General features: G+C 40.1%; 1 protein-coding gene across 3 annotated transcripts in view; it reads left to right on the forward strand.

Annotated features, from left to right (window-relative positions):
• ARHGAP28 (Rho GTPase activating protein 28) overlaps positions 1-24289 on the forward strand; it is a 93038-nt gene extending 68749 nt beyond the window's left edge. For all 3 annotated transcript variants that reach the window (XM_067547563.1, XM_067547573.1, XM_067547582.1), the window contains 7 exons: positions 7371-7533; positions 9237-9319; positions 11068-11265; positions 12424-12567; positions 16311-16435; positions 17779-17843; positions 20205-24289. In XM_067547563.1, the coding sequence (XP_067403664.1) occupies positions 7371-7533; positions 9237-9319; positions 11068-11265; positions 12424-12567; positions 16311-16435; positions 17779-17843; positions 20205-20296 (870 nt within the window). In that variant the 3' untranslated portion in view covers positions 20297-24289. The remainder of the gene's footprint in view (positions 1-7370; positions 7534-9236; positions 9320-11067; positions 11266-12423; positions 12568-16310; positions 16436-17778; positions 17844-20204) is intronic.
• Positions 24290-24516: the final 227 nt, after the last annotated feature.

The following is a 24516-nucleotide window of genomic DNA, read 5'->3' on the forward strand; positions in this document are numbered from 1 at the left end:
TTGTAGTACATGTTGGTACCAATGACATAGGGAAGAACAGGAGAGAGGTCCTGGAGGCCAAATTTAGCTGCTTGGTAAGTGATTGAAGTCAAGGACCTCCATGATAGCATTCTCTGAAATGCTTCCAGTCCCATGCACGGGGCCAGTTAGACAGGCAGAACTGCAGAGTCTCAATGCGTGGATGAGATGATGGTGTAGGAAGGAGGGGTTTAGATTTATTAGGAACTGGGGCATCTTTTGGGAAAGGGGGAGTCTATACAGGAAGATTGGACTCCACCTAAACCAAAATGGAACCAAAAGGTCATAGAGCAGTTTTTAAACTAAGGGCTGGGGGAAAGCCAACAGGTGTGGAGGAGCACGCGGTTCGGACAGAGACATCCCTTAGGGAAGGATCTATTAATGGCAATTCCCTATATCCTAGTAAGGAGGAGAGGATGCAAGAGGATAAAATATGGGTAGGGTCTGATGAGAAACAGTCAAATGAAAAAGAGTCCCATTCAATTACATCACATAACGGCAGACAGCTAAAAAGTGATCATTTTAAGTGCTCATATACAAATATTAGAAGTCTAAATACTAAGATGGGTGAACTTAAATGTCTCATATTAAAGGAGGATATTGATATAATAGGCATCACAGAAACTTGGTGGAATGAGGATAATCAGTGGGACACTGTAATACCAGAGTACAAAATACATCGGAAGGCCAGAAGAGGTTGTACTGGTGGGGGAGTGGCACTATATGTGAAAGAAAGCGTAGAGTCAAATGAAATAAAAATCTTAAATGAGACAAACTGTGCCATAAAATCTCTATGGATAGTAATGCCATGCTTGAATAATAAGAATAAAGCAGTAGGGATGTACTACCAACCACTTGATCATGATGGTGATTTTGACTGAAATGCTCAGAGAGATTAGAGAGGCTATAAAAATAAAAAACTCAATAATAATGAGGGATTTCAATTATCCCCGTGTTGACTGTATAATTGTCACCTCAGGACGGGAGTAGAGAGAAAATTTCTTGACACCTTAAATGACTGCTTCTTGGAGCAGTTAGTCCTGGAACCCACAAGAGGAGAGGTAATTTAGTCCTAAGTGGAGCACAGAATCTGATCCAAGAGGTGAATGTACTGAACCGCTTGGTAATAGTGGCCATAACATAATAAAATTTAACATCTCTGTGGGGAAGGGGCACAAAAGCAGCCCACCACAGTAACATTTAATTTCTGAATGGGGAACTACACAAAAATGAGGAAGTTAGTTAAACAGAAATTAAAAGGTAAAGTGCTAAAAGTGAAATCCCTGCAAGCTGCATAGAAACTAAGAGGACTAAAAAAGTGCCATCGTGGCTACAGAACAAAGTAAAAGAAGCAGTTAGAGGCAACAAGGCATCCTGTAAAAAAATGAAAGCTAAATCCTGTTGAGGAAAATAGAAAGGAACATAAACTCTGGCAAATGAAGTGTAAAACTATAATTAGGAAGGCTAAAAAAGAAATTGAAGAACAGCTAGCCAAAGATTCAAAAAGTAATATAAAAAAACTTTTTAAGTACATCAGAAGCTGCTAAACAACCAATGGGGCAACTGGACGATGGAGATGCTAAAGGAGCACTCAAGGTAGATAAGGCTTTTGCAGAGAAACTGAATTAATTTTTTGCATTGATCTTCATGACTGAGGATGTGAGGGAGATTCCCAAACGTAACCTATTCTTTTTAGGTGACAAATCTGAGAAACTGTCCCCGATTGAGGTGTCATTAGAGGAAGTTAGGGAACAAATTGATCAATTAAAGAATAATAAATCACCAGGACCAGACGGTATCCACCCAAGAGTTCTGAAGGAGCTCTAATGTGAAATTGCAGAACTACTAATTGTGATATGTAACCTATAATTTAAATCAGCTTCTGTACCAGATGCCTGGAGGATAGCTAATGTGATGCCAATTTTTTTAAAAGGCTCCAGAGGCAATCCTGGTAATTACAGGCTGGTAAGCCTAACTTCAGTACCAGGCAAATTGGTTGAAACTATAGTAAAGAACAGAATTATCAGAGACGCAGATGAATATAATTTGTTGGGGAAAAGTCAACATGGTTTTTGTAAAGGGAAATCATGCCTCATCAATCTACTAGAATTTCCTGAAGGGTCTACAAGCATATGGAGATGGGTGACCCAGTGGAGAGAGTGTACTTAGATTTTCAGAAAGTCTTTGACAAGGTCTCTTACCAAAGGCTCTTAGGCAAAGTAAGCGGTCATGGGATAAGAGAGAAGGTCCTTTCCTGAATCAATAAATGATTAAAAGACTGGAAATAAAGGATAGGAATAAATGGTCAATATTCAGAATGGAGAGAAGTAAATAGTGGTGTCTCCCAGGGGTCTATACTGGCACCAGTACTGTTCAACATATTCATGAATGATCTGGAAAAAGGGGTAAACACTAAGGTGGCAAAATTAGCAGATGATTCAAAACTACTCAAGATAGTTAAATCCAAAGCAGATTGCAATGAGTTACAAAGGATCTCATAAAACTGGGTGACTGGGCAACAAAATGGCAGATGAAAGTCAATGTTAATAAATGCAAAGTAATGCACATTGGAAAGCATAATCCCAACTGTACATATAAAATGATGGGGTCTAAATTAGCTGTTATCACTCAAGAAAGATATCTATGGAACTGGAGATAAGCCAGTTGAGAGTCTCTGGGTTAAGCTTAGAAGCAAGAACAATATGGGTGATGTTGTGGTGGGTGTCTGTTATAGAACACCAGATCAGGAGGACGAGGTAGATGAGGCTTTCTTCGGTCAACTAGGGAAAGTTTCCAGTTCACAGGACCTGGTTTTCATGGGGGACTTCAATCATCCTGACATCTGCTGGAAGAGCAATACAGCAGAGCACAAACAATCCAGGAAGTTTTTGGAAAGTGTTGCGGACAACTTCCTAGTGCAAGTGCTGGAGCAACCAACTAGAGGCCGTGCTCCTCTTCATCTGCTTCTCACAAACAGGGAAGATTTGGTAGGGTAGGAAGAAGTGAGTGGCAACCTAGCCAGCAGTGACCATGAGATGGTCGAGTTCAGGATCCTGACAAAAGGAAGAAAAGAGAACAGCAGGATACAGACCATGGACTTCAGAAAAGCAGACTTTGACTCCCTCAGGGAGCTGATGGGCAGGATCCCCTGGGGAGGCTAATATGAGGGGGAAAGGAATCCAAGAGAGCTGGCTGTATTTTAAAGAAACCTTATTGAGGGAGCAGGAACAAATCATTCCGATGTGCAGAAAGAATAGCAAATATGGTAGGCGTCCAGCTTGGCTTAACGAAGAAGTCTTTGGTGAGTTTAAACACAAAAAAGAAGCTTATAAGAAGTGGAAGCTTGGTCAGATGACTAGGGAGGATTATAAAAATACTGCTTGAACATGCAGGAATGAAATCAGGAGGCCCAAAGCGCAATTGGAATTGCAGCTAGCAAGGGACATGAAAGGGAACAAGAAGGGTTTCCATAGGTATGTTACCAACAAGAGGAAGATTAGGGAAAGTTAGGGCCCCTTACAGAATGGGGGAGGCAACTTAGTGACAGAGAATGTGGAGAAAGCTGAGGTACTCAATGCCTTTTTTGCCTCTGTCTTCACAAACAAGGTCAGCTCCCAGACTACTGCACTGGGCAGCACAGAATGGGGAGGAGGTGAACATCCCTCAGTGCTGAAGGAACAGGTTCAGGACTATTTAGAAAGATTGGACATACACAAGTCCATGGGGCCAGATGTAATGCATCTGAGGGTGCTGAGGGAGTTGGCTGATGTGATTTCAGAGCCATTGGCTATTATCTTTGAAAGCTCGTGGCAATTGGGGGAGGTCCCTGATGATTGGAAAAAGGCAAATACAGTGCCCATCTTCAGGAAAGGGAAGAAAGAGGATCCAGGGAACTACAGACCGGTCAGCTTCACCTCAATTCCTGGAAAAATCATGGAGCAGGTCCTCAATGAATCCATTTTAAGGCACTTGGAAGAGAGGAACGTGATCAGGAACAGTCAACAGGGATTCACCAAGGTCAAGTCATGCCTGACTAACCTGATTGCCCTCTAAGAAGAGGTGATAGGCTCTGTGGCTGTGGAGAAAGCGGTGGACGTGATATACCTTGACTTTAGCAAAGCTTTAGAAACAGTCTCCCTCTGTATTCTTATAAGCAAATTAAAGAAGTATAGGTTGCATGAATGGTCTATAAAATGGATAGAGAACTGGCTAGATCATCGGGTTCAATGGGTAGTGATCAATAGCTCCATGTCTAGCTGGCAGCCAGTCACAAGTGGAGTGCTCCAGGGGTCGGTCCTGGGGCCGGTTTTGTTCAACATCTTCATTAATGATCTGGAGGATGGGGTAGATTGCACCCTCAGCAAGTTTGCAGATGACACTAAGCTAGGGGGAGTGGTAGATATCCTGGAGGGTAGGGATAGGATGCAGAGTGACCTAGACAAATTGGAGGATTGGGCCAAAAGAAATCTGATGAGGTTCAACAGGGACAAGTGCAGAGTCCTCCACTCAGGACAGAAGAATCCCATGCACAGCTACAGACTGGGGACCAACGAGCTAGGCAGCAGTTCTGTAGAAAACGACCTGGGTGTTACAGTGGATAAGAAGTTGGATATGAGTCAGCAGCGTGCCCTGGTTGCCAAGAAGGCTAAAAGCATATTGGGCTGCATTAGAAGGAGCATTGCTATCAGATTGAGGGAAGTGATTATTCCCCGCTATTCGACATTGGTGAGGCCGCATTTGGAGTATTGTGTCCAGTTTTGGTCTCCCCATTATAAAAAGGCTGTGGACAAGTTGGAGAGAGTACAGCAGAGGGCAACAAAAATGATTAGGGGGCTGGAGCACAAGACTTATGAGGAGAGACTGAGGGAACTAGGCTTGTTTAGTCTGCAGAAGAGAAAAATGAGGGGAGATTTGATAGCAGCCTTTAACTACCTGAAAGGGGGTTTCAGGGAGGATGGAGCTAGGCTGTTCTCAATGGTAGTAGATCACAGAACAAGGAGCAATGGTCTCAAGTTACAGTGGGGGAGGTCTAGGTTAGATATTAGAAAAAAGGTTTTTCACTAGGAGGGTGGTGAAGCACTGGAATGGGAACCTAGAAAGGTGGTGGAATCTCCATCTTTAGAGGTTTTTAAGCTGCGGCTTGACAAAGCCCTGGCTGGGATGATTTAGCTGAGGTTAGTCCTGCTTGGAGCAGGGGGTTGGACTAGATGACCTCCTGAGGTCCCTTCCAGCTCTAATATTCTATGATTCTATGATCTTGGAGTCATTGTGAATAGTTCGCTGAAATCATCCACTGAATGTGCAGTGACAGTCATAAAAGCTTACAAAATGTTGGTAATCATTAGGAAACGGATAAAGAATAAGACAGAAAATATTGTATTGCCTATATTAATCTGTGATATGCCCACATTTTGAATACTGCATGCAGATCTGGTCCCCCCATCTCAAAAAAGATATATTAAAATTGGAAAAAGTACAGAAAAGGGCAACTAAAATGATTAGGAGTATGGAAAAGATTCCATATGAGGAGATATTAATAAAACTGGGACTTTTCAGCTTGGAAAAGAAACAATTAAGAGGGGATATGATAGAGGTCTATAAAATCATGACTGGTGTGGAGAAAGTAAAAAAGGAAGTGTTATTTACTCCTTCTCATAACACAAAAACTAGGGGTCACCAAATGAAATTAATAGGCAGCAGGTTTAAAAGGAACAAAAGGAAGTATTTCTTCACAGCAAACAGTCAATCTATGGAACTCCTTGCCAGAGGATGTTGTTAAGGCCAAGACTATAATGGGATTCAAAAGAGAACTAGATAAGTTCATGAAGGAGAGGTCCATCAATGGCTATTAGCCAGGATAGGCAGGGATTGCTGTTTGCCAGAGACTGAAAATGGCTGATGGGATGGATTAGTTGATTACTTGTTCTATTCATTCCCTCTGAAGCATCTGGCATTGGCCACTGTCGGAAAACAGGATACTGGGTTAGATGGACCATTGGTCTGGCCCAGTATGGCCGTTCTTACGTTAGTGTCTGTAAGGCAAAAGCAGCATTTAGCCAGGAGTGATTATAAAAACTACTTAATTTTAAATGTGATGATTATGAATGAGAAGACAAATGGTGAAAGTCCTAGAGCCAGACAAGGCTATTTTCAGGAGATAAAGGTACAAACCAGACTGCCATTTGGAAGGCCTTCTTTGGAGTAGGATTTATGCATGCATTTTAAGAACCTTTCCTTTCTAGCTTTCGAGTAGAACAATCATCAGGATAACATAGCTGTGTGAGCCTGGTTTTAGTCTGTTAAAATAAACATTAAAGTAGTATCCTTTGTTTAGGCTAGTACCAGCCCTTATTTAAACACAGGCTTTTTTTCTCAGTTTATAGTGGCAATTTTTGTCCTCTTAAGAGGCAACAATTTAGCAGTTCTTTGTGTTGCTGTCTTCAGCACTTTCAGACAGTGAAATGTTCCTCTTCACTTAGAACTTTTTCGCATTCAGGCTATCAATGGGGAATAGCATTGTAAAATGCTAATTTCCCAATCCCTGAATTTTATGAAAACATCAGAAGTATTCTGGGGGGGGGATTAGATTTTCCAAACTGTAATCCAGAGTTTGGGTGAGATTCTGTTCTCACTTGGAACCCTACTGAGACTCTTTATGTTTACCATCCTCACACATACATGGGATTTTTAACTACTTGCCCTTCAAAGCTAATTGAACCCTTGTTCTGAAGCACAGATGCCAGAAAACAATTGGTTTAAGTGGGAAGCCAGGATAATACAATAACTACCATTTTACCTGCCTGCAGGTTTTGGGGTGTGGGAGTTTTGCCAGAGTACTGAATCGATACCAACCATATAGGTCCTTAAAACTGATCAAACAAGTTGGCACTTATCTAAGAAAATAAGACTATTGAAGAGAAGCAAGGACTTCTGTTTGCTAAAAAGCAGCCTTGCTTGTGACCCATGCATCCAAAGCCAATCAGAACTAACTGAAGAAGAGCTCTATGTAAGATCAAAAACTTGTCTCTCTCTCACCAACAGAAGTTGGTCCAATAAAAGATATCACCTCACCCACTGGTCTCTCTAATGGGAATTACAGGCATGTCCAAAACACCTGCAGATTAAATAACTTTGAGGATGAATATCCTAGTCCCTTGTGTTTAAAGCCTCTTAAATATGTTTTAAATAAAGAGGACAAATAATGGTGTACAAATGTTTATTCAAATAATTGTTCCATTTCAAATGTTATACTTCACAAAGCTCTCTTTGTTGTTAATGGCATTTGTGAGATGAAATAAAACTAACCCTTCCAAAGCAACAATTAAAATCAGTCACTTTCTTTTATCTTGCAGAATCTCCGTCAAGAAATTGAAACAAAATTTCATGAAGACACATTTGACTGGGACCAAGTACGAAACAATGATGCAGCAGGACTGCTGAAGATGTTTATAAGAGAACTCCCAAACCCACTCTTCACTGTGGAATATCTGCCTGCCTTCATCACATTAGTGGAAAGTAAGTAGAAAGGAATGTGTGTAAATAGATACATATTAAAATATAAAAGAGTTAAAGAACAGAAAAAAGATTGCCAATATGGCCTAACCATTTTGGTTTCCTGTAAGCTTTCTTTCAAATTGCACTTGGCGTATTTGGCTAAACATGTAGAAATACTAATTAAACAGCTATTTAAAGCAGAATATTGTAAATGTTGCAATCACATAGTGGTTGAGAACCTGCTTTCATACATAGATTTTACCATATTTGATTCACGCAAACTATAAATTTAGTGAATGAAAATTCTCTCCAGTGTAAAATTCAGTCACCACACTATAGTTAGTATTTTTTAATTATATTTTGTTTTCTTTCCTGAAAGATTATTTTGGAACAGATTATTTATGCAAGAAATGTATTTACTTGTAGAAGGCTGCAGGTAGCTATGTTTTGGGTCGTAATTCTCCCGTGCATTCTGATTCTGAGACACTTTTTCTATTTTCAGTAATAAGGATGCAGTAGTGCAGACTTTACTTAGGCAAAATTCCTATTGACTTCAGTAGGAGATGTGTTTGAGTTAGGGGTGAATGAGCGTGTGAAGGAGATAAGGGTGACTACAGGTGACCGCACTCGAACTCCATTTGAGGGAGCTCCAGGAGTTATGCTTCCAAGAGTCATATATTGTCCCCCAGAATAGGTTTGTGCCTTTAAGACACGATGGCCCTTTGAAACCTACCCTCATGCTATATATTTTTACAGGGGGACAGATTTGGGACTAGACACGAGTTAAATTTTTTTTTAAAGGGATAAGCAATCAATCTACAATCAAATGGTAGCTAGGTTCAGTAAATCACTTAACTAAGTTAATCTGAAAATATCCCAAAATTAAATTTTGTCATGTCATCTTGAAACTGAGAAGTACTATATTGTGGAAGTGTGATCTGATATACTAGGCAATCCCACAGTGACGTCAAAGAGGAATTGGCTAGTATCGAGCACTGAAGGATTTAAGTCTTATGTAACTCAGAGAATAGGTTATGCAGGAAATGTCTCCCCAAAGAGAAGAGATTGTCCTAATGATCCCTGCACCCTGTAAAGTCAGAGTTGGAAATAAAAACTAAGTTCTGTGCAATAGTATCATTACATTTCTTCCTTCCTATTTTCTCAGATTTGCCCAATATAATTGGTCCAAGACATGCAAGGAAAAAACTAACCATTAAATTTAAGACATTCTGGTGAAAGGCCAAAGTTAAATTTAAAATATCTTTCAGAAAAAATGAATACCATGTATCGGAGCAGCATCTGGGATTCTCGGCACTTATTGAAGCAAAGAACCTGGCCATCTACAAAAGACGTTTCTGCACCATTTCTCAGAGTAACCTTTCCCCTCTAAATGTCATCCTATAATTTGTCTTTATGGCCCTGTAGTAGTTGGAGATGGAAGCAGAGATAAAGTTCCAGATGCATAGCTACAGGGTTACTCAAGAGGACAGGTGAAAAAGTGACCTTACTGCTTCCCTGATCCTGTGGTGACTATGTGCTCTCCTTTCCCAAACACCATTTCCCTACATCAACAACAGGGAGGGGTTTGACATTGGCGCTGCTGTGTTGGCTCTATGCACTGGTTTCACTTTTGATGTAGTTGCAAAGTAGCCTCACCATGTATTTCAGCATTCTTTCTAACAAATTAATTACGACTTTAAAAATATTATTTATTATATTCTTAGAAGTATCCAAGGTCAAGTTGCAGTTGCAAGCTTTGCATCTGTTGATTATGTTGTTGCCCGATGCCAACAGGGATACAGCCAAGGTAGGTGTTTTTTTTAATGTGTCCTGCCATCTGTATTCTTTGACTTTTAAATGAGAGTCACAGTTTGTTTGTAACAGTAAATGATCAGACACCACCCCAAAAATATCCATGTTGGTTTGTTGTCATCATTCTGAAAGGTTCTCCAGTTCTCTGAGGAACTTCTAATGCAGTAGAGCTGGTTGCTCTCTTTATTAGGAATAATATCTGTTATGGATGTAGCCCTTTGATTAATAGTGAATGATTCACAAACATGGTGTTTTTACAATGTATTAATTATTGGTAGGTATGTGCCAGATAGTTTGGATCAATAACATTCAAACCATGGCCTTTTGCAGTGTTCTCTTTGACAGTTCACTAATTATGTGTGTTATGTATCCATTTATTTCCAGTTTTATTTCATGCTGACATCTTTGTCAACATTTTAGATGTGTGGATTTCTTTTATAATCATTTATAATAATTTGTTCCCAATGCTATATATTAGTAGGGCTCCATAGTCAACTGAGTAGGGCTCTGTTCCTGGAGCTGCCCTTGTCCTAATGGGTGACCTCAGACAAGATATTTCATCTCTCTGTCCTTCTGTTTCTTCATCAGTAAAATAGGGATAATGATACTGATCTCCTTTGCAAAGCACTTTGATATCTACTGGTTAAAAGTGCTATATAATAAATAGGTAGCAGTAATAGTAGTATTTGGCCAAAATCCATATCCTTGAGCAGTATTTCATAGGACAGTATGAAATAAACAGGCCAATAGTGTTAATAACTATTGATGATAAGTTATGAAATGAAATAGAATTAGAAATAATAAAGTTAAAAAATAAAGATCCCTATCCTGACCTGCCTCTAACAAAGCATAGAATGTCTTCCACACAGTTTCTGTTGTATAATTTCTGAGTTTCTAAAAATGTGTTTATCATACACGGACAGTTGTATAAAGAACATGTTGTAAAATAACAAGCTGGCAGAATTAATCCCCCAAAGAACTCTCCACTAACAACAAAAATTCAGCCTACTCAGGTGCGCACATTCAAGTGAGACCCTGAATAAACCGATGATTCTTGCACTACACCCAAAGGGGTAAAAAAAATTGCCCTTGATACTGGCACTGATATGCAGAAATGATTTCTAGAGTTGAGGGCTACTGCTGAGAGCTCCTTACTTCTATCATCAGCAGAGTTAACATCCTGGGCCTCTTGATGGAAGTGCCCCTGGTGGAAGTGTGGGGTTGATACTTAAGGAGAAAGGTGGTCATTCAGGTAGCCAGGACCAAACCATATCGGATATATAGATCAAAATCAATACCTTGAATTGGATGTGGAGACCAGATAGTAGCTAGCATAGTTTATAGCATAGTTTATAGAGCACAGATGTAATATGCTGTCTCCAGGAGGCACTGCTAAGTTAGGGCCTAATCCAAAGCCCATTGAAGTCAATGGAAAGCCTCCAATTGACTTTAATGGGTTTTAAATCTACAGAAGTTGGATGATCTATTCATGATATATACGTGATATTATGAGATATTACTGAATGGTCTTCAAGGAGAGACTCAAGTAGAGCACATTATAGTAGTCCAGTCTGGAGGTCACAAAGGCATGGATAGAGTTCCCAAGTTCCACATCCAAAAGGAAAGATTGCAACCTTCTAGCCAGGTGCACTGTGGGTTTGAAAATGTTGTATTCATGTTATATTTCATGATGTATTCATGTATACTCATTGTACTGAGTATAAGTGGCACTGTTTTTCCCAGGCATTTCTGCAGTTCCTGAAGAAGGTGGTTGCTAATGAAGGAAAAAACAAAATGAACTTATGGAACGTTTCCATGATTGTTGCACCAAACCTCTTCATCTACAAAGGCAAACGTGCAGACCAAGAAGAAATGCAAGCAGCAGCCACCACGGCACACATAGTGAGACTTTTAATTAGGTACCAGGACATCCTGTGGACAGTGAGTAATGCTGAGTACGGTATATGTGTTTTTGGTTCCCTTATTTGTTTTTCTAGGCTTCAGAGCTGACAACTGCTGTATGCAGGAGCCACACAGAGACAAGGAAACATGCAGCGATTCCTGCCTGGAACACACACCTGGTGAAATTAATCTCTGCACAATGCTTTGGTCCATTAGCCTGCTATGTAAGGTTGAACTTTGCCCAAAGTGAGAGCATTAATATACTGTGATTAGAGCAATGTAACCACCAGCTAGTTTTAAGTCAGTTCAAAATTCTGTTTGTCAACCTTTGCGCCTTTTTCATAAGTGTTTATTTCATGTCTTCATATTTGGTTGTTCCTTTTACTGGCATCCATATGTACAGTAGGATATTGTACGTTTACTTCTGCATAACAAGCATGAGACTCTTCACGTTTACTGTGTTATTTAAGGGAGGAAGTGAAAATAGACATCAGCTTTACTCATTGGCTTGTCATTCTTTTATTACCCTTTCTGAGGACTGGATGGAGCTGTTCACTTCAAGGTTACTCGTTCAAATCCGATCTATATCAATATTGGTCAGAAGTCATTACCATCTGATGACTTTTGGTGGCTTATATGGAATGTGTGGTGGTCTCACTTCCTTTTTTAGGAGATAAAGGGTAGCCCAGTGGTTAAGGCACTAGCATTGGACCCAGGAAATCCCTTCTCTGCCATAGATTGCTTGTATGACCTTGGGCAGACATTTATTCTGTCTCTACCTCACTTCCCCATCTGTAAAACAAGGCTAATAATACTTCTGCTCCTCACACAGGTGTTGTGAGGATGGCATTACAGAGTTGAGGTGCTCAGGAACTATTGTAACAGGGGACATGTAAGTCACTGAGATAGAGCTAAAAGGCACTATTCTAATTGACACAAGTATGCACCCTTATTGACAGGTTCAGCAGAGAGATTACAGATTGGATGGGCATGGAAAATGAACTTCCATTTCATCCCTAGCGGTGGCTGAGTGATATTGGGGAAATTTGACCATGCTGTACTTCCGGGAACAAACAGGACTTCAGTTTCCAGTGCTTTTAATTTGGCACCTGTCACAATCACTGAAGTCACTTTTAGGAGGGAAAAAGGTTTTTTCTGATTCTTTGCGTATGCTCAGCCTCGGTTTCCTCTCTCTAGGTCCCGTCCTTCCTGATTTCTCAAGTAAGAAAGATGAATGAGGCTGCAATGAACAACACCAAGAGACAGATGATGTTTGACAAGGGCGTGAGAAGACTGCTGAGGAGAAAGACCATGGAGCGAGAAAGGCCTGAAAGATTAGAGGTGTAGTAATATATAACATTTTTAAATGTCCTCTTGTCTCTTCAGCTCCCCCGCCCCCCCCAAAGTGTTTTCTCTCATGTGTGGGCAAAATTTCCTGTCAAAATTCATAAAGCTGCTACCTCATCTGCTTTAAATCCCTCCTTAAAATCTACCTTTGTTGTGATACTAACAAATCACTCCCATCTAGCATTGGATTAGGCAAGTGGCAAGCTCTCATTTCTGTCCATCTGTTAAACTGTTTATTTTCTACGTCATCTTCCACCTGCCCTGCCTGTTTTGTCCCCCTGTTGAATCCTGTCTGACAGCCTTTGAGTTCTCTGCGGCAGGGGCTGTCTTCTCTGCTATTTGTCTGTACAGTGCCTAGTACAAGACATTTGCTGCGCAGGCTTTAATGTAATACAAATAAATAATAATAATAACAATTATTAATATGTTCCTTAGGCGTTCATAAGGCAAGTACATTTTACCAGAGAGGAGCAATGTGAGTTAAAATGCCAGAATTGTAGTCTTTATATTTACAGAAAAATGTTTTCATTTAAATAAAAGCACCTTTGATTTGGAAACTTAGCTTTCCAACCTGTCAAGCCTGAAGCAACTTGGATTGCCATGCACAAGAAGCTGATTTGGGAGCAGCTTTGGGACTTGCGCTTCCTGGGCTTGAAATGTTGCTAAGACAAAGCACACAACAAAATGATTTTTTGTTAGAAAATGCCATTTTCTCAGGAAGATTTCCTCAGGTTCAGGATGGGATTTGTTGTCAAAACATTAGAGAGAAATCCACCTGCTCCAAACTAACTTGGTGGTTAGGGCACTCCCTTGAGATGTGAGGGATGCAGGTTCAAATCCCTGCTCCAAATAAGGGAGATTCAGGTCTTGAACCTGGGTTGTCCACATCCCAGGTGCCATGCCCTAATCACCACACTATACAGGCAATCTCTTGCCAGGCTACTGAATATTTAATTATTTATACAAAGTGAATCAGCTTCAATAGGCAAGAGTGAGAGAGACAGAGACTGACTTAGTGGCCTAGTGGTTAGAGCACTCACCACCGATGTAGGAGAGTTGGGCACCGGTACTTGAACCTGCATCTCCTTTGTTCCAGAGGAGTGCACTAGTCATAGGGCTCTTGATTTTCTCTTTCTCATGTTTTTTCATGAAAAATCTCAAAAGATCTCATTTTTGTTCTGAGGTGGAATGAAAGCAAATTCCAAAACTTCAGAATCTTTCATGAAGTTGAATTCTTGTTTTTTGGCCACCCCTAATTCAGTGCTTGATTTCTGGAAGCGAAGATATTGCCTGAATAGGTCTCAAGCGCCCCCTTTTGGCCAATGCCTTCCATGGTATTTTACAGACTGGTTCTGAAAGAGAACTGCGTGGTCTGCTCTTCGCAGCAGAATGGCAACTGTTCTGATGAGATTCAGCAAATTCATGGAATTATAATAGATTAAGTGGTGGGCCTTGCTTTAGAATAAATCAACTTTACCTGGGCCTGGGCTGGGCTGCCATGTAACCATGCATTTGTCTGATTGGCTATGGTTCCACTGCTTAGTGTCAAGCCATTGAGCAAAGAAGTCGTGCTCACCTGGCTCTCTTCAGGCAGCAGCATGTGTTGCTCTTGTAATAAATTACATGTCCAGAGATTCTTTGGGCCTCCTCTGTTGCTCTTTGGAAGATTGGAGATCAAGGAGCTGCTTTCCTCCATGGACCTTTGTCAAAGGAGGAATTGGGGAGCTGCTCCAGGGCTCTATAGCCCTGGCATAGAGTTGAGGAACAAGAGAGAAGACTAGTATGGTGGGAAAGACATCAAGGATCTGTCTACACTGCAAAAGAAGACTGACAACAGCAAGTCTCAGAGCGAGCCAACAGACTTGGGTTTGTGAGGCTCACACTATGGGGCTGAAAAGCGTAGTGTAAATGTTCAGACTCAGCCTGGAGCCCAGGGTCCAAGACCCTGCTATTTTCCTTGCAACCCTGAGTCTGTTGACCCAGGCTCTGAGACTCACTGCCAAAGAGATATTATTGTAGTGTAATCATACACTAAACGAATATGGGAAGCAGAGAGAGTGGACATTTGAAAAGAGAGATGAGGGAGGGCTTAAAAGAGAGAGGATTTATGTATGAGGGTCATTGATTGGCCTTTATCCCCTCAGATGTTTGGAGAGCCCATTAGTCAGCACTAACATATGTGTTTTGTGAATGGCATATACTTATATGTATGTGTGTGGTGCAAATTTGTATAAAATGTTGGTACAAGATACTGCATTTTAGACTTATGGTCATACAATGAGTGATGGGACAAAACCAGTTTATTCTGGGAATGAAAAATTACAAGACATCCAGATACCTTTAACTTTCTAAAATACAAGCTGGTCAGCAGATGGCAATAGTCTTTGTATCTGACAAGAAGGGGAACAGGCATTCCCAAGTAATTGGAATCTGAAAGGAATATTAAGGGTGAATAACGGTTGAATAAGTGAGTTAAATTTCAAAACATTTAATGTAAACCCCATCTTTCAGATGTTCTAAATTATGCAGCAATAGAAATGGCCCAGGGACTAGAGAGACCACTATTGTTCCCTACTCAGGGTGGTATTAACTAGATTAGAACTGGGCAGCAAGCCTTGCTAATTGATTTATCCTGACCTTGACCATGGAAGAATGGGTAAACTTTTATAGCTGATAGTCTGAACTCTGTACTAGGTCATATATCAAATAAGGGGAACCATATGGGATTTTATTATTTTGCTGTATATAAACTTGTATCGAGTTGAGGTTGTGGAGGGGGCAAGGAGTGGAAAATTGCATCTTTAGAAAGGAAGAGAGTATATTTTCAAGTATATAATGTAGTTTTTAAACAATTGCCTGTCCACTTGTTAGTGCTACAGGGATCCCAGTTAACATCTAGACTTATTTCTGCTTGCAGTTTAAAAATCAGGGATTGCTGTATATTCCATATGTATTTACGTAAAGCATGCCAGAGAGTTTTTTTTTTTTTTTTTGTTGGGTATCTCTACACTGCAATGTAAGCCCAGGGTTTAAACTCAGGCTCAAGCATAATACCGCTTCCCTCTATATACAATTTGCGCTAACCCAGGGCTCAGAACCAGGACCCTCAGGGGGATGAAGGGTCCAAGCCTAAGTCAAGCCAGGACCCAGGCTTCAATCCTTATTACTTTGCAATGTAGACACAGCCTCACTGGACTGGTGCTCTGGAGTCTGACAAAAGTAGCCCAGAACTCCTTGAGGTCAATTTTCTTGTCTTCTGGACAGTAAAGTTTGGTGGACAGTCATGTTTTCCCGTGCTGCTCTACGAACAAAGAGCTAGAGCAGCCACGTTGTGGCAAGGCATTAGGAAATCTGTGATGTGGATGTAAATGCTGAAGCCCCAGACTGGGAACCAGGTTTCAAGATTTCCTAACCTGGGCTTACAAATGAGCATAGACACTCAAGCCCTAGGTTAACAAATCCAGGGTCTGCTCCTTTTGAGTTCTACTCACCCGGGGTTTACACTGCCATGTAGACATATGTGTACTACCTTGTTAGATGAAATTTGTAAATATGTGATTATATGAAATATATGATTTATAGATCATAGATTTATTGCTCTCAGGCAGTCCCTGTCATTGATTTTTAAACGCAAAAAGAGCTTGAAGGCCTGAGCTGAGCTAAAACAATATATACCTAAACTTACTGTGTTGAATATTGACATTAGGGGACTGTCATTTTTTTCCCCTTCTCTGCAGACTGACATACCTGAGGGGGTAATAAGAATTTATGCTCCACTGCATTCAAAAGTTTCTATGGCAATTCAACTGAATAGTCAAACAAAAGCCAAAGACATCCTGGCTCGATTTCACTGTGAAAACAGGTGGGTAAAAGCAGGAGGACCTCAGGACATTTTGTTTTTCCTAAATAATATCTTCACTGTCATTAAAGAATAGGCTGTCCCTTTTCAGAGGCCCATTGTGTTATGAGAATGCTTTTTATACATTGGCAATAGTAATTATTGGTAATGACAGTCGGTAAAAAAAAGTTCTAATGATTGATTTCTGCTGTTCAAATTCTACTTAATAACTGACACCTGTGCAGAATCAATCTGGCTTTTGTTATGCCTGTGCTGAAAAACTATTTTTTCTAGGCTTTCTCCAGATATAAACTGGAAAGATTTTCTTAAATCTGAATCTTATTGCTTTTGTTATTTGTGTAAATGAATACTAACGTTAGTATTTATAAGAGGAAGAGCAAGAGGAAGTCTGCTAGCCCTATTCTGAAAGTCCCTTAACAAAATCCTTTGGTGCTATTACATAGTTCTGTTCTTAAAATAAATCTGGAGTAAATTGCCTGCAGTAATCCTTTGTTATATTGATGATACAGGTTCACTAGTTATAGCAAGCATAACAACTTCAACAACTACAGCTCTAAGATGATAACAACTCTCTCTGTCATAATAATGTGATTTGGCAAGCATCCTTGTTACTTTGTTGATATATTAAGAGTTCTAAAACTAAACATAGAAACAGAATGCAAAATAAGAGGGAAATTGGATCTGTACATCCATTTTTTCAATGGCACTTATGTGCATAAGTCAGAGGGCAGAATTGGCCAAAAGGCTTTATGTAGGAGAAAATAATTAACTAAAATAGCAGTATACTCTGAGTTCTGCCAGTTGTTCTAATGGGGTTTTTTTTTGTTGTTGTTTGGTTGGTTGGTTGGTTTTTTTTTGGGGGGGGGGTTGTTTGTTTGTTTGTTTTTTGTTTGTTTTTGTTACTCCAAACCACTATTTTTATTTTACAGAGTCATTTTAAAACCACTTTTAATAACAGAATAACTATACCACCAGTCTGACATTCTATACAACTATACTATACAACTATACTATACAAGTTATAGATATACAAGTTCCTGCACTGATTTACACCCCCATAGAATCCTACTGAGTTTAGTGGAAATTGAATATGGTAAAAGTTTGTGTAGAACCTGGCCTATTATAGACTATAGTTAATTCTGCTACTATAATATACTTCCCATTCTGTAGACAATATTCTATAATGCTGAATGCCTTATAAATGCTTACATTCAATACATAATCTGCCAGTATTGGAACAAGATATATAAAATTCCTTGTTTGATGACAGTATAATGGTTATTTTCAATGTATGCAATCATACTAATACTATGAAAAGCTAAAACTCAAATTCTTCTCCATGGCAGCTATGCAGCATCAAAGAACATGAAAGTCCAGATCCAAAGTTTATATGAAATTGGAGGAAATATAGGTAAACGTTATTTTTAAAATTCCATTCTGAATTTTTAATTTCTTTTGAAATAACTCCATTTGTTTGATAGTTTTACAGAATAGAGTCTTCTATGCTGCAGTCTGTCTGCAGGATGAGGCAAGATATAAGGCATTGGTTCTCAAACTGTGAGCCCCAAACCTGGCCAGGCACGGAGCTGAGCCCGGAGCCCCGACCCCAGCCAGGCACAGAGCTGTGAGCCTCCCATTTCCTTCCAGTGGAGGAACATGAGGGATGGGGGAGCGTGAGCAGTGACCCACAGCTACTGCTCACCCCCCCCCCCCCAAGTTCTTCCACCCCACCCCCAAGGGGCTATGAGAGGGCAGAGCGAGGAGCAATGTCAGGGCTCCCTAAATCCAGGTCACTTTCCCCACCTCGGCTCTGGTGTGAGGCGAGCCTTAGGAGCTGCTGCTCTCTTTCTTCACCTTACGCAACCCAGGTGGGGAAAGAGAACTGGGTGCAGGGAGCCCTGATGTTGCCCCTCACTCCCCTCTCCGCCCCAACAGCCCTCTGGAGTGCACAGAGGAGCAGCATTTGAGGAGGAAGTGAGCAGCAATACCAGCCACTCAGTGCATGCAGGTCACTTTCCCCAGGTGGGCACAGGAGGACGGGTGCAAGGGTTAGTAGTGCAGGGGCTAGGGCACAGGAGCGAGGGGCAGGGCCTAGGGGCAAAGGGGGGGGCAGTGCAGGGATTGCGGGGAAGGGGAAGCGGGGAGCCCACAGAGGCACGGGGCAAAGAGAGAGTGGGGAGCCCATGGGGCCATTGGCAAATTTAAGCAATAGGGTTTTAATTTAGCATTTAAATTAAAAGCTAAGAATATTTTATATGTGTTTAAAATATATTAAAAAAATTAATTTCTAGGGGGACAGGATTGCCCTCAGAGGCTTGCTGTGTGAAAGGGGTCCCCCATACATAAAGTTTGAGAACCACTGATATAGGGTCTGAATCAAAGCCCAGTAGTCAATGGAAAGATTCTTATTGACTTCAAGAGCTTCTGAGAAGGCTCAGTGACCAAGTTCAGCTTATAACATCCTGATAAAGACATTGTCGCTGGATCCCTTGTCAATGTCTGTGTGCCTGCCAAGTTCACCTGACCTTTCGCTTTCTTCTCTCACTCCCTCTTCATGCCTTCTTCCATGAAATCCACATAGTTAAGGCACCCTTCTTCTCCTTGCTTGTTTGCCAGCCAATTCCCTCCCTACACTTAAATATTCTATCAAATCTCATTTTTCCCTGGATACCTTTCAGCGATAACCTCCCCAAAACTTGAGATAGAAACGTAGCAGCTGGGAGGGATTCGACAACTCCATGAGTGTCTGTGTTGATTGAGACTGTAAATTCCTTTGGGCAGGACTATATCCATGTTCTGTATAATGCTGAGCAACCTTTGGAATAAATATGGTAGTAACAATGCATTGAAATTAAATGTGATTTTAGACAAAAGACCAAGAAACCAGAGATTTTAATTCAATGTTATGCGACCATGTCCTTTTCCTTTCTCCCTTCTTACGAAAGATTATTTTGGACTAGGTTTTAAATCTTTGCTTGGTCAATTCTTAGGCAGATGGGAGTACATCTGCATCATAGAGGTTCTTTTTGATCAATGCCAGTAAGAATGTATAAATAGAGGCATAAGAAGGAAAGTTACTTGTTACATTCCTAACCTGAGAGATTCATGCAGACTAAGGACACCTACAGTAGGGTTCATGGCAACAATATGGTATGTTTATAGTGAAGCCATAATGCTTGTGCATTGAGTCTATAACTAAATGGAATGCAAGGAATTTTCCTGGAGCACCAGCAAGTGAGAGTAGATTGATCAGCCACATTAATTAGAAACAGTGTAGAGCAGTTTTGCAGAAACACTCTTTTCTGCATTGTGATGAAGCAGAGAAACTGCTAGCCAGCACAGCAGGGGTAAAGGAGAGCTTTTGGCCTGGCTATCTCCACCTTGCTATACCTGCAGCCAATGCCAGGCCTGGCGGGGGGACAAAAGAAGAGAGCATAGCTCAGTTCAGGTCCAACCAGCAAAGAGGCAGGAGCTAGCTGCCTCCCTACCTGAGGGGATGGAGTACTGGCCTGCCAGCCAAGGCAGCAAGCGCAGTCTCCCTGGCCAAGGGACACTGCAAAGAGGACGTAGGAGCCTCCAGCACCTGAGGCAACTGAGTGAGCGAACCCCCAGAGATACTGTGGGGCTCACCCTCACCAATGTGCAGCTGCCCCACCCGAGGAAGCCTGGGACCATAGCGGGCGCTGCCCAAGACCCAAGAGAGGACCCTATGGGAAGCAGGCTGCCCAGAAAACTGGACTATATATGGAAAATTACTCGTTTTTCATTTCAGGACTGCATTGCTTGGACCCAGATGCATACATGTTGGATGTTTACCGTGCAAATCCTCAGGCAGAATGGGTGATCAAACCAAAATCAAGCTGAAGCTTGCAAACACATCATAGCTCATGATTTGGAAAAAGCCAAAAGGATGGCAATGATGCCTTTCATCTCAAGATGACCTTGCCACAGATGAAACCAAAGCATATATATATATATATATATATATGTATGTTCCTGCAAACGTACTTTACCCATTGATCCTTTCCATATACCAAATAGGTCATGAGAGCTGTAACTCCAATTTATGGAGTTTATACAATATAATGCAATGGTGACACTTTCACATGGATTCAACTTGTGCCAGTTGTTCAATGGACATGAAGGAGGAAGGAACAGAGGTACTTAGACAACAACCTGTGGAATATAGTATTTTTCACTTCTTGACTTAATGCTGAGAACACACATTTGTATAAAGAGACAACACGACACCCTAGAATGTAGTGAACACTACCAACTGCAAGGTAATGCAAAAGAATCACTGTGGTATGCAAGAAGGGAAACATATCTATTAAACATGGACTATAGGAGCTGGACTGACAGAAGTGCCAAAACGTGTTTATATGATAAACTCAAACCCTTCTATCAAAAGCAAACCAGTTTATAAAGTAAAATGTACATCGTTACAGTATTTATGCCCCTGACTCACTCCTCATTAGTAGCTGATAATGAGGAGATAGAACTACTGTATAAAGACAAATGTCCTGTTTATGTATGTTGTACTGTAAATATTGCTACTATCAGCCTTCTGATATGTCTTTCTCCATTGTTGAGCATGTACCAATATATTTGTAGCACCACTGCCTCACAAATTAAACTACACTTCCTTCTCCTGCCCTCTCTCCTCTACACACAAATGTAAAAGTGATGGGTCTCAGAGACAGATGGATGTTCAGCTTCTTCCACTCCAGTTTTCACTGACTAGTCATGGATTTAAAATGTTTTCTGCATATCTTAATATGTTTGCTGAGTGTCTTAAAGGTGCCAGTTACAAACATTACCCTTTCTCCAAAACCTATTATTTTCTCATTTTTAGACTAATTGGTTTTCCTTGGTCTATTTTAACTTAATATGTAAATTGGTTTTTTTATTCTATTCAGCAATTTTGACAGGAAAGCTCTTGTCTGGCACTTGTGTAATATGGCAGGAGTTTTAGTTTTTCCTCATCAGAAGAATAAGAGTTTCTGATGAGAAGTGGAATTGACATTGTGGTAGTGCTTTAAAGTCCGCAACCAGGTTGGGTCCCACTGTGCTAGGCATAGTACAAACAAGTAATAAATGGCAGACCTTGATGCAAATTGCATACCGTCTAAAAGATGGGATTTAACAGGATAACAAGACAAACAAGGAGGCTAGGATGGGGTTAGGGAGACAGTATAACAAATTAATTTAATAGACTATGCACGACTCTTAGTCAGTCAATAGTAGTACTCACAGCTCTCCAGCTGACTAGGCCTTATCAGACTGTACTCTGCTGTATACATAGACATATACTTGCACATTTGATAAGAAGCGATTAGAAATCTAGAGATCTAGAAATCAAGATTTTTTTCTCAACCTTCCGAGCTGCAAAAAACAGTAAGTTATATATCGTTCAAATTTAAGAAGGGATGGTTCTGACACTGAAATATTTACTGTATGGTAAATTCATCTGCAGTATGACCTATGTAATCACATTGGTGGGTTTTGCTCTTCATGAAATTGGCCACAGAACTATGAAGAGAAAAAATCCTTTGTTCATGAGGTTGCAATGGATAACTGTTCCAAGCTGTGTCCCACAAATAAATATGAAGTACTTTATCCTGATGACAGAGCATGTAACTTGTGATGGTTTGCTACAGCTGTGTACTTACAATTGTTATATATTTTGAAACCTTACTTTAGGTTTCAAATTATTATATGTCATGCCCTCCACTATACCGACGCAACCTCCTTGGTGATACTTAGTTAAAATACAAACTATTTCACTTTTTGAGCTGAGAACATGGGGGACAGGGCAGGCAGAATTTGGTTTCCATTTTTCAAACTAAAGGGAAGGATAAAATTAAGCAAAAACATTCAGTACCCAATCCTAAACTTTGCAGAATTGCTTGTTGTCACCTCCAGGGCATAATACTAATGTCTGCATAATTCTAGCTAGGATAATTCCAGTACAGTTGTAATAAAAACAATATATTTCTTGTTTTCATAGCGCTTTATTCAAGTGTATTTGAGAGCTATAGTCCAGGGTTTGGCCACACAACAAGCGTTCTATTCCTGGTATTTACAGTGGTTCCTTCTGTGGTCAAGTCACTTAATCTCTCTGCCCCCACGTTCTCATCTATAAAATGGGGCTAATAATACTCTTCTCAAGTGGGTAGCATAAAAATTAGTTAAGTCTAAATTCTGCTCTCATATATGTGCTTGCAACCCTTGTGACCTGAACAACAGTGGTGAACATATCTTACAAAAGGATAAAAGCTTCTAGGTATTTTATGTGTAAAGTACTTTGAATATGAACAGCAATATATAAGTGCTAAGTAATTTTATATTTATTACCATTAAAAGAGTTACTATGATATCACAGAAATCCTGCACATCTGCTTAACAATTTAAAATGTTGTAGAGAGCAAGATACCATTTTCTAAAGTGTATTCTAATGTGTTAGAAGGCTTCAGACACATTGGAGAAGTTAACTGTAACTTACTCTATATATTTTGGCTTCTCAAATGTAGACTTCACTGGAAATCTTGCTGAAATAAATATCGCTGTACTTTACACATGAAAGGAGGCTGCTTGGAATACCTTGGACACTTTTCCCCTTTGCACAGGGACAGAGGAAAGACAAATTTGATTTAAGTAAATTCATCCTTTGATACCAGAATGATTATTTTTTTAAATTAAAACTGTCTAACTTTAATCCTTGCATAGTACATAAGTCTAAGCAATTGGAATAGATTCTATGAATAGTATACAGCCCAATAACATAGGGCCAAAATCTGCTGTCGTTGAAATAAAATGGTAAAATTCATATTAACATGGAGAGTAGGACATTTATTGTACTTGATGTTTTTACCTAGTACAGTATGTTACAAGTTTTGCACTGGCCACACTGGCTAACAGGAAAATAAACAGTACAGCCAAAATTGTCAAATGGGGCCTTGACTTTAGGCCTACCAGGTTGAAAAATGTTAGCTTATGTGTCTGGATTTCTGCTTCCACTAGCAGCCGTTTCATTCAAAGTTGTTACAACATGTTCTTTGATAGGCAACAGAATGGTGCAGTGAAATATTAATAAAGGCGTGGAAGTGTTTAGGAGGAGACGCTAGTCAACAACCTCAAGAGAGGGCTCAAGTGTTTACATGCTCCATGGTCTGCAAACACCTAATTTTATATATCAATACACTATCGCTAGGGAAGTCTGTAAGAAGTAGTTATTAGAAACATACTGGAACAATCTGACTCCTTTTCATATTGCTAATGTCTTTATAATGTGTGTGTACAATGTAAACTACCTCACTCTGCATTTGCCAGGAAAAAAAATTTGGGCTTACAAGCATTTTATTCCAACGCTTCCCTAGTATTAGCATCACCTACTTCTACGTGCCTCTCAGCTTTTGATGTTGCTGAATTAATATCTCCTTTCAGTGGGCAAGCCTGGAAATCAGCCAAAGTTTTAAAAACCAGAATGACATTTCTTGCTAAGAAAGAAATTGCACACCAGACATGTTGCCTCACTCATTGATCTTATTTCTGGTCATATTCAAAAGAACTGTAGTGAGTCATAAGGTGGTTCAAATGTGGGGTAAGAGATTAGAAACCCTAACTGTTTCAGATTTTTTTTTCTCATAGTTTTCCATAATGTATCATTCCCTTGGAAAATAATATGATGTCAGCAGGTGAAGAAAATGTTTGTATATATATTTTCCCCTTACCTCACCTTGTTACAATGTTGACTGTTTTGTTACAATAAGTTCCCCTCTCTGCATAGTAGTGTATTTGTAAAGTAGAATGTGTACATTGTATTTTATCCATGACAAAAATAAAAATATAAACCAAACCTCATAAAAATTCTCACTCCGCTTTTAATACATGGTTTGCTGGGAAATGGGTGATTCAGGATTTTGGGCAATGAGCTAATTTTATTTGAATTCTGCCACTCTTATTAAAGTGCAGAAATACTGTACTCCATGACTGTCCTGTTGGACTACCCATGGAGTAAGTTATTGCTAACTGGATGAAATCAGCCTCACTGAAATTAATAGCAAATCTTTCATTGACTTCAA

The sequence above is a fragment of the Emydura macquarii genome, unplaced genomic scaffold, assembly GCF_026122565.2.
Source record: "Emydura macquarii macquarii isolate MOO-44397 ecotype Brisbane River unplaced genomic scaffold, CSIRO-AGI_Emac_v2 contig_212, whole genome shotgun sequence".
Lineage (NCBI taxonomy): Eukaryota > Metazoa > Chordata > Testudines > Chelidae > Emydura > Emydura macquarii.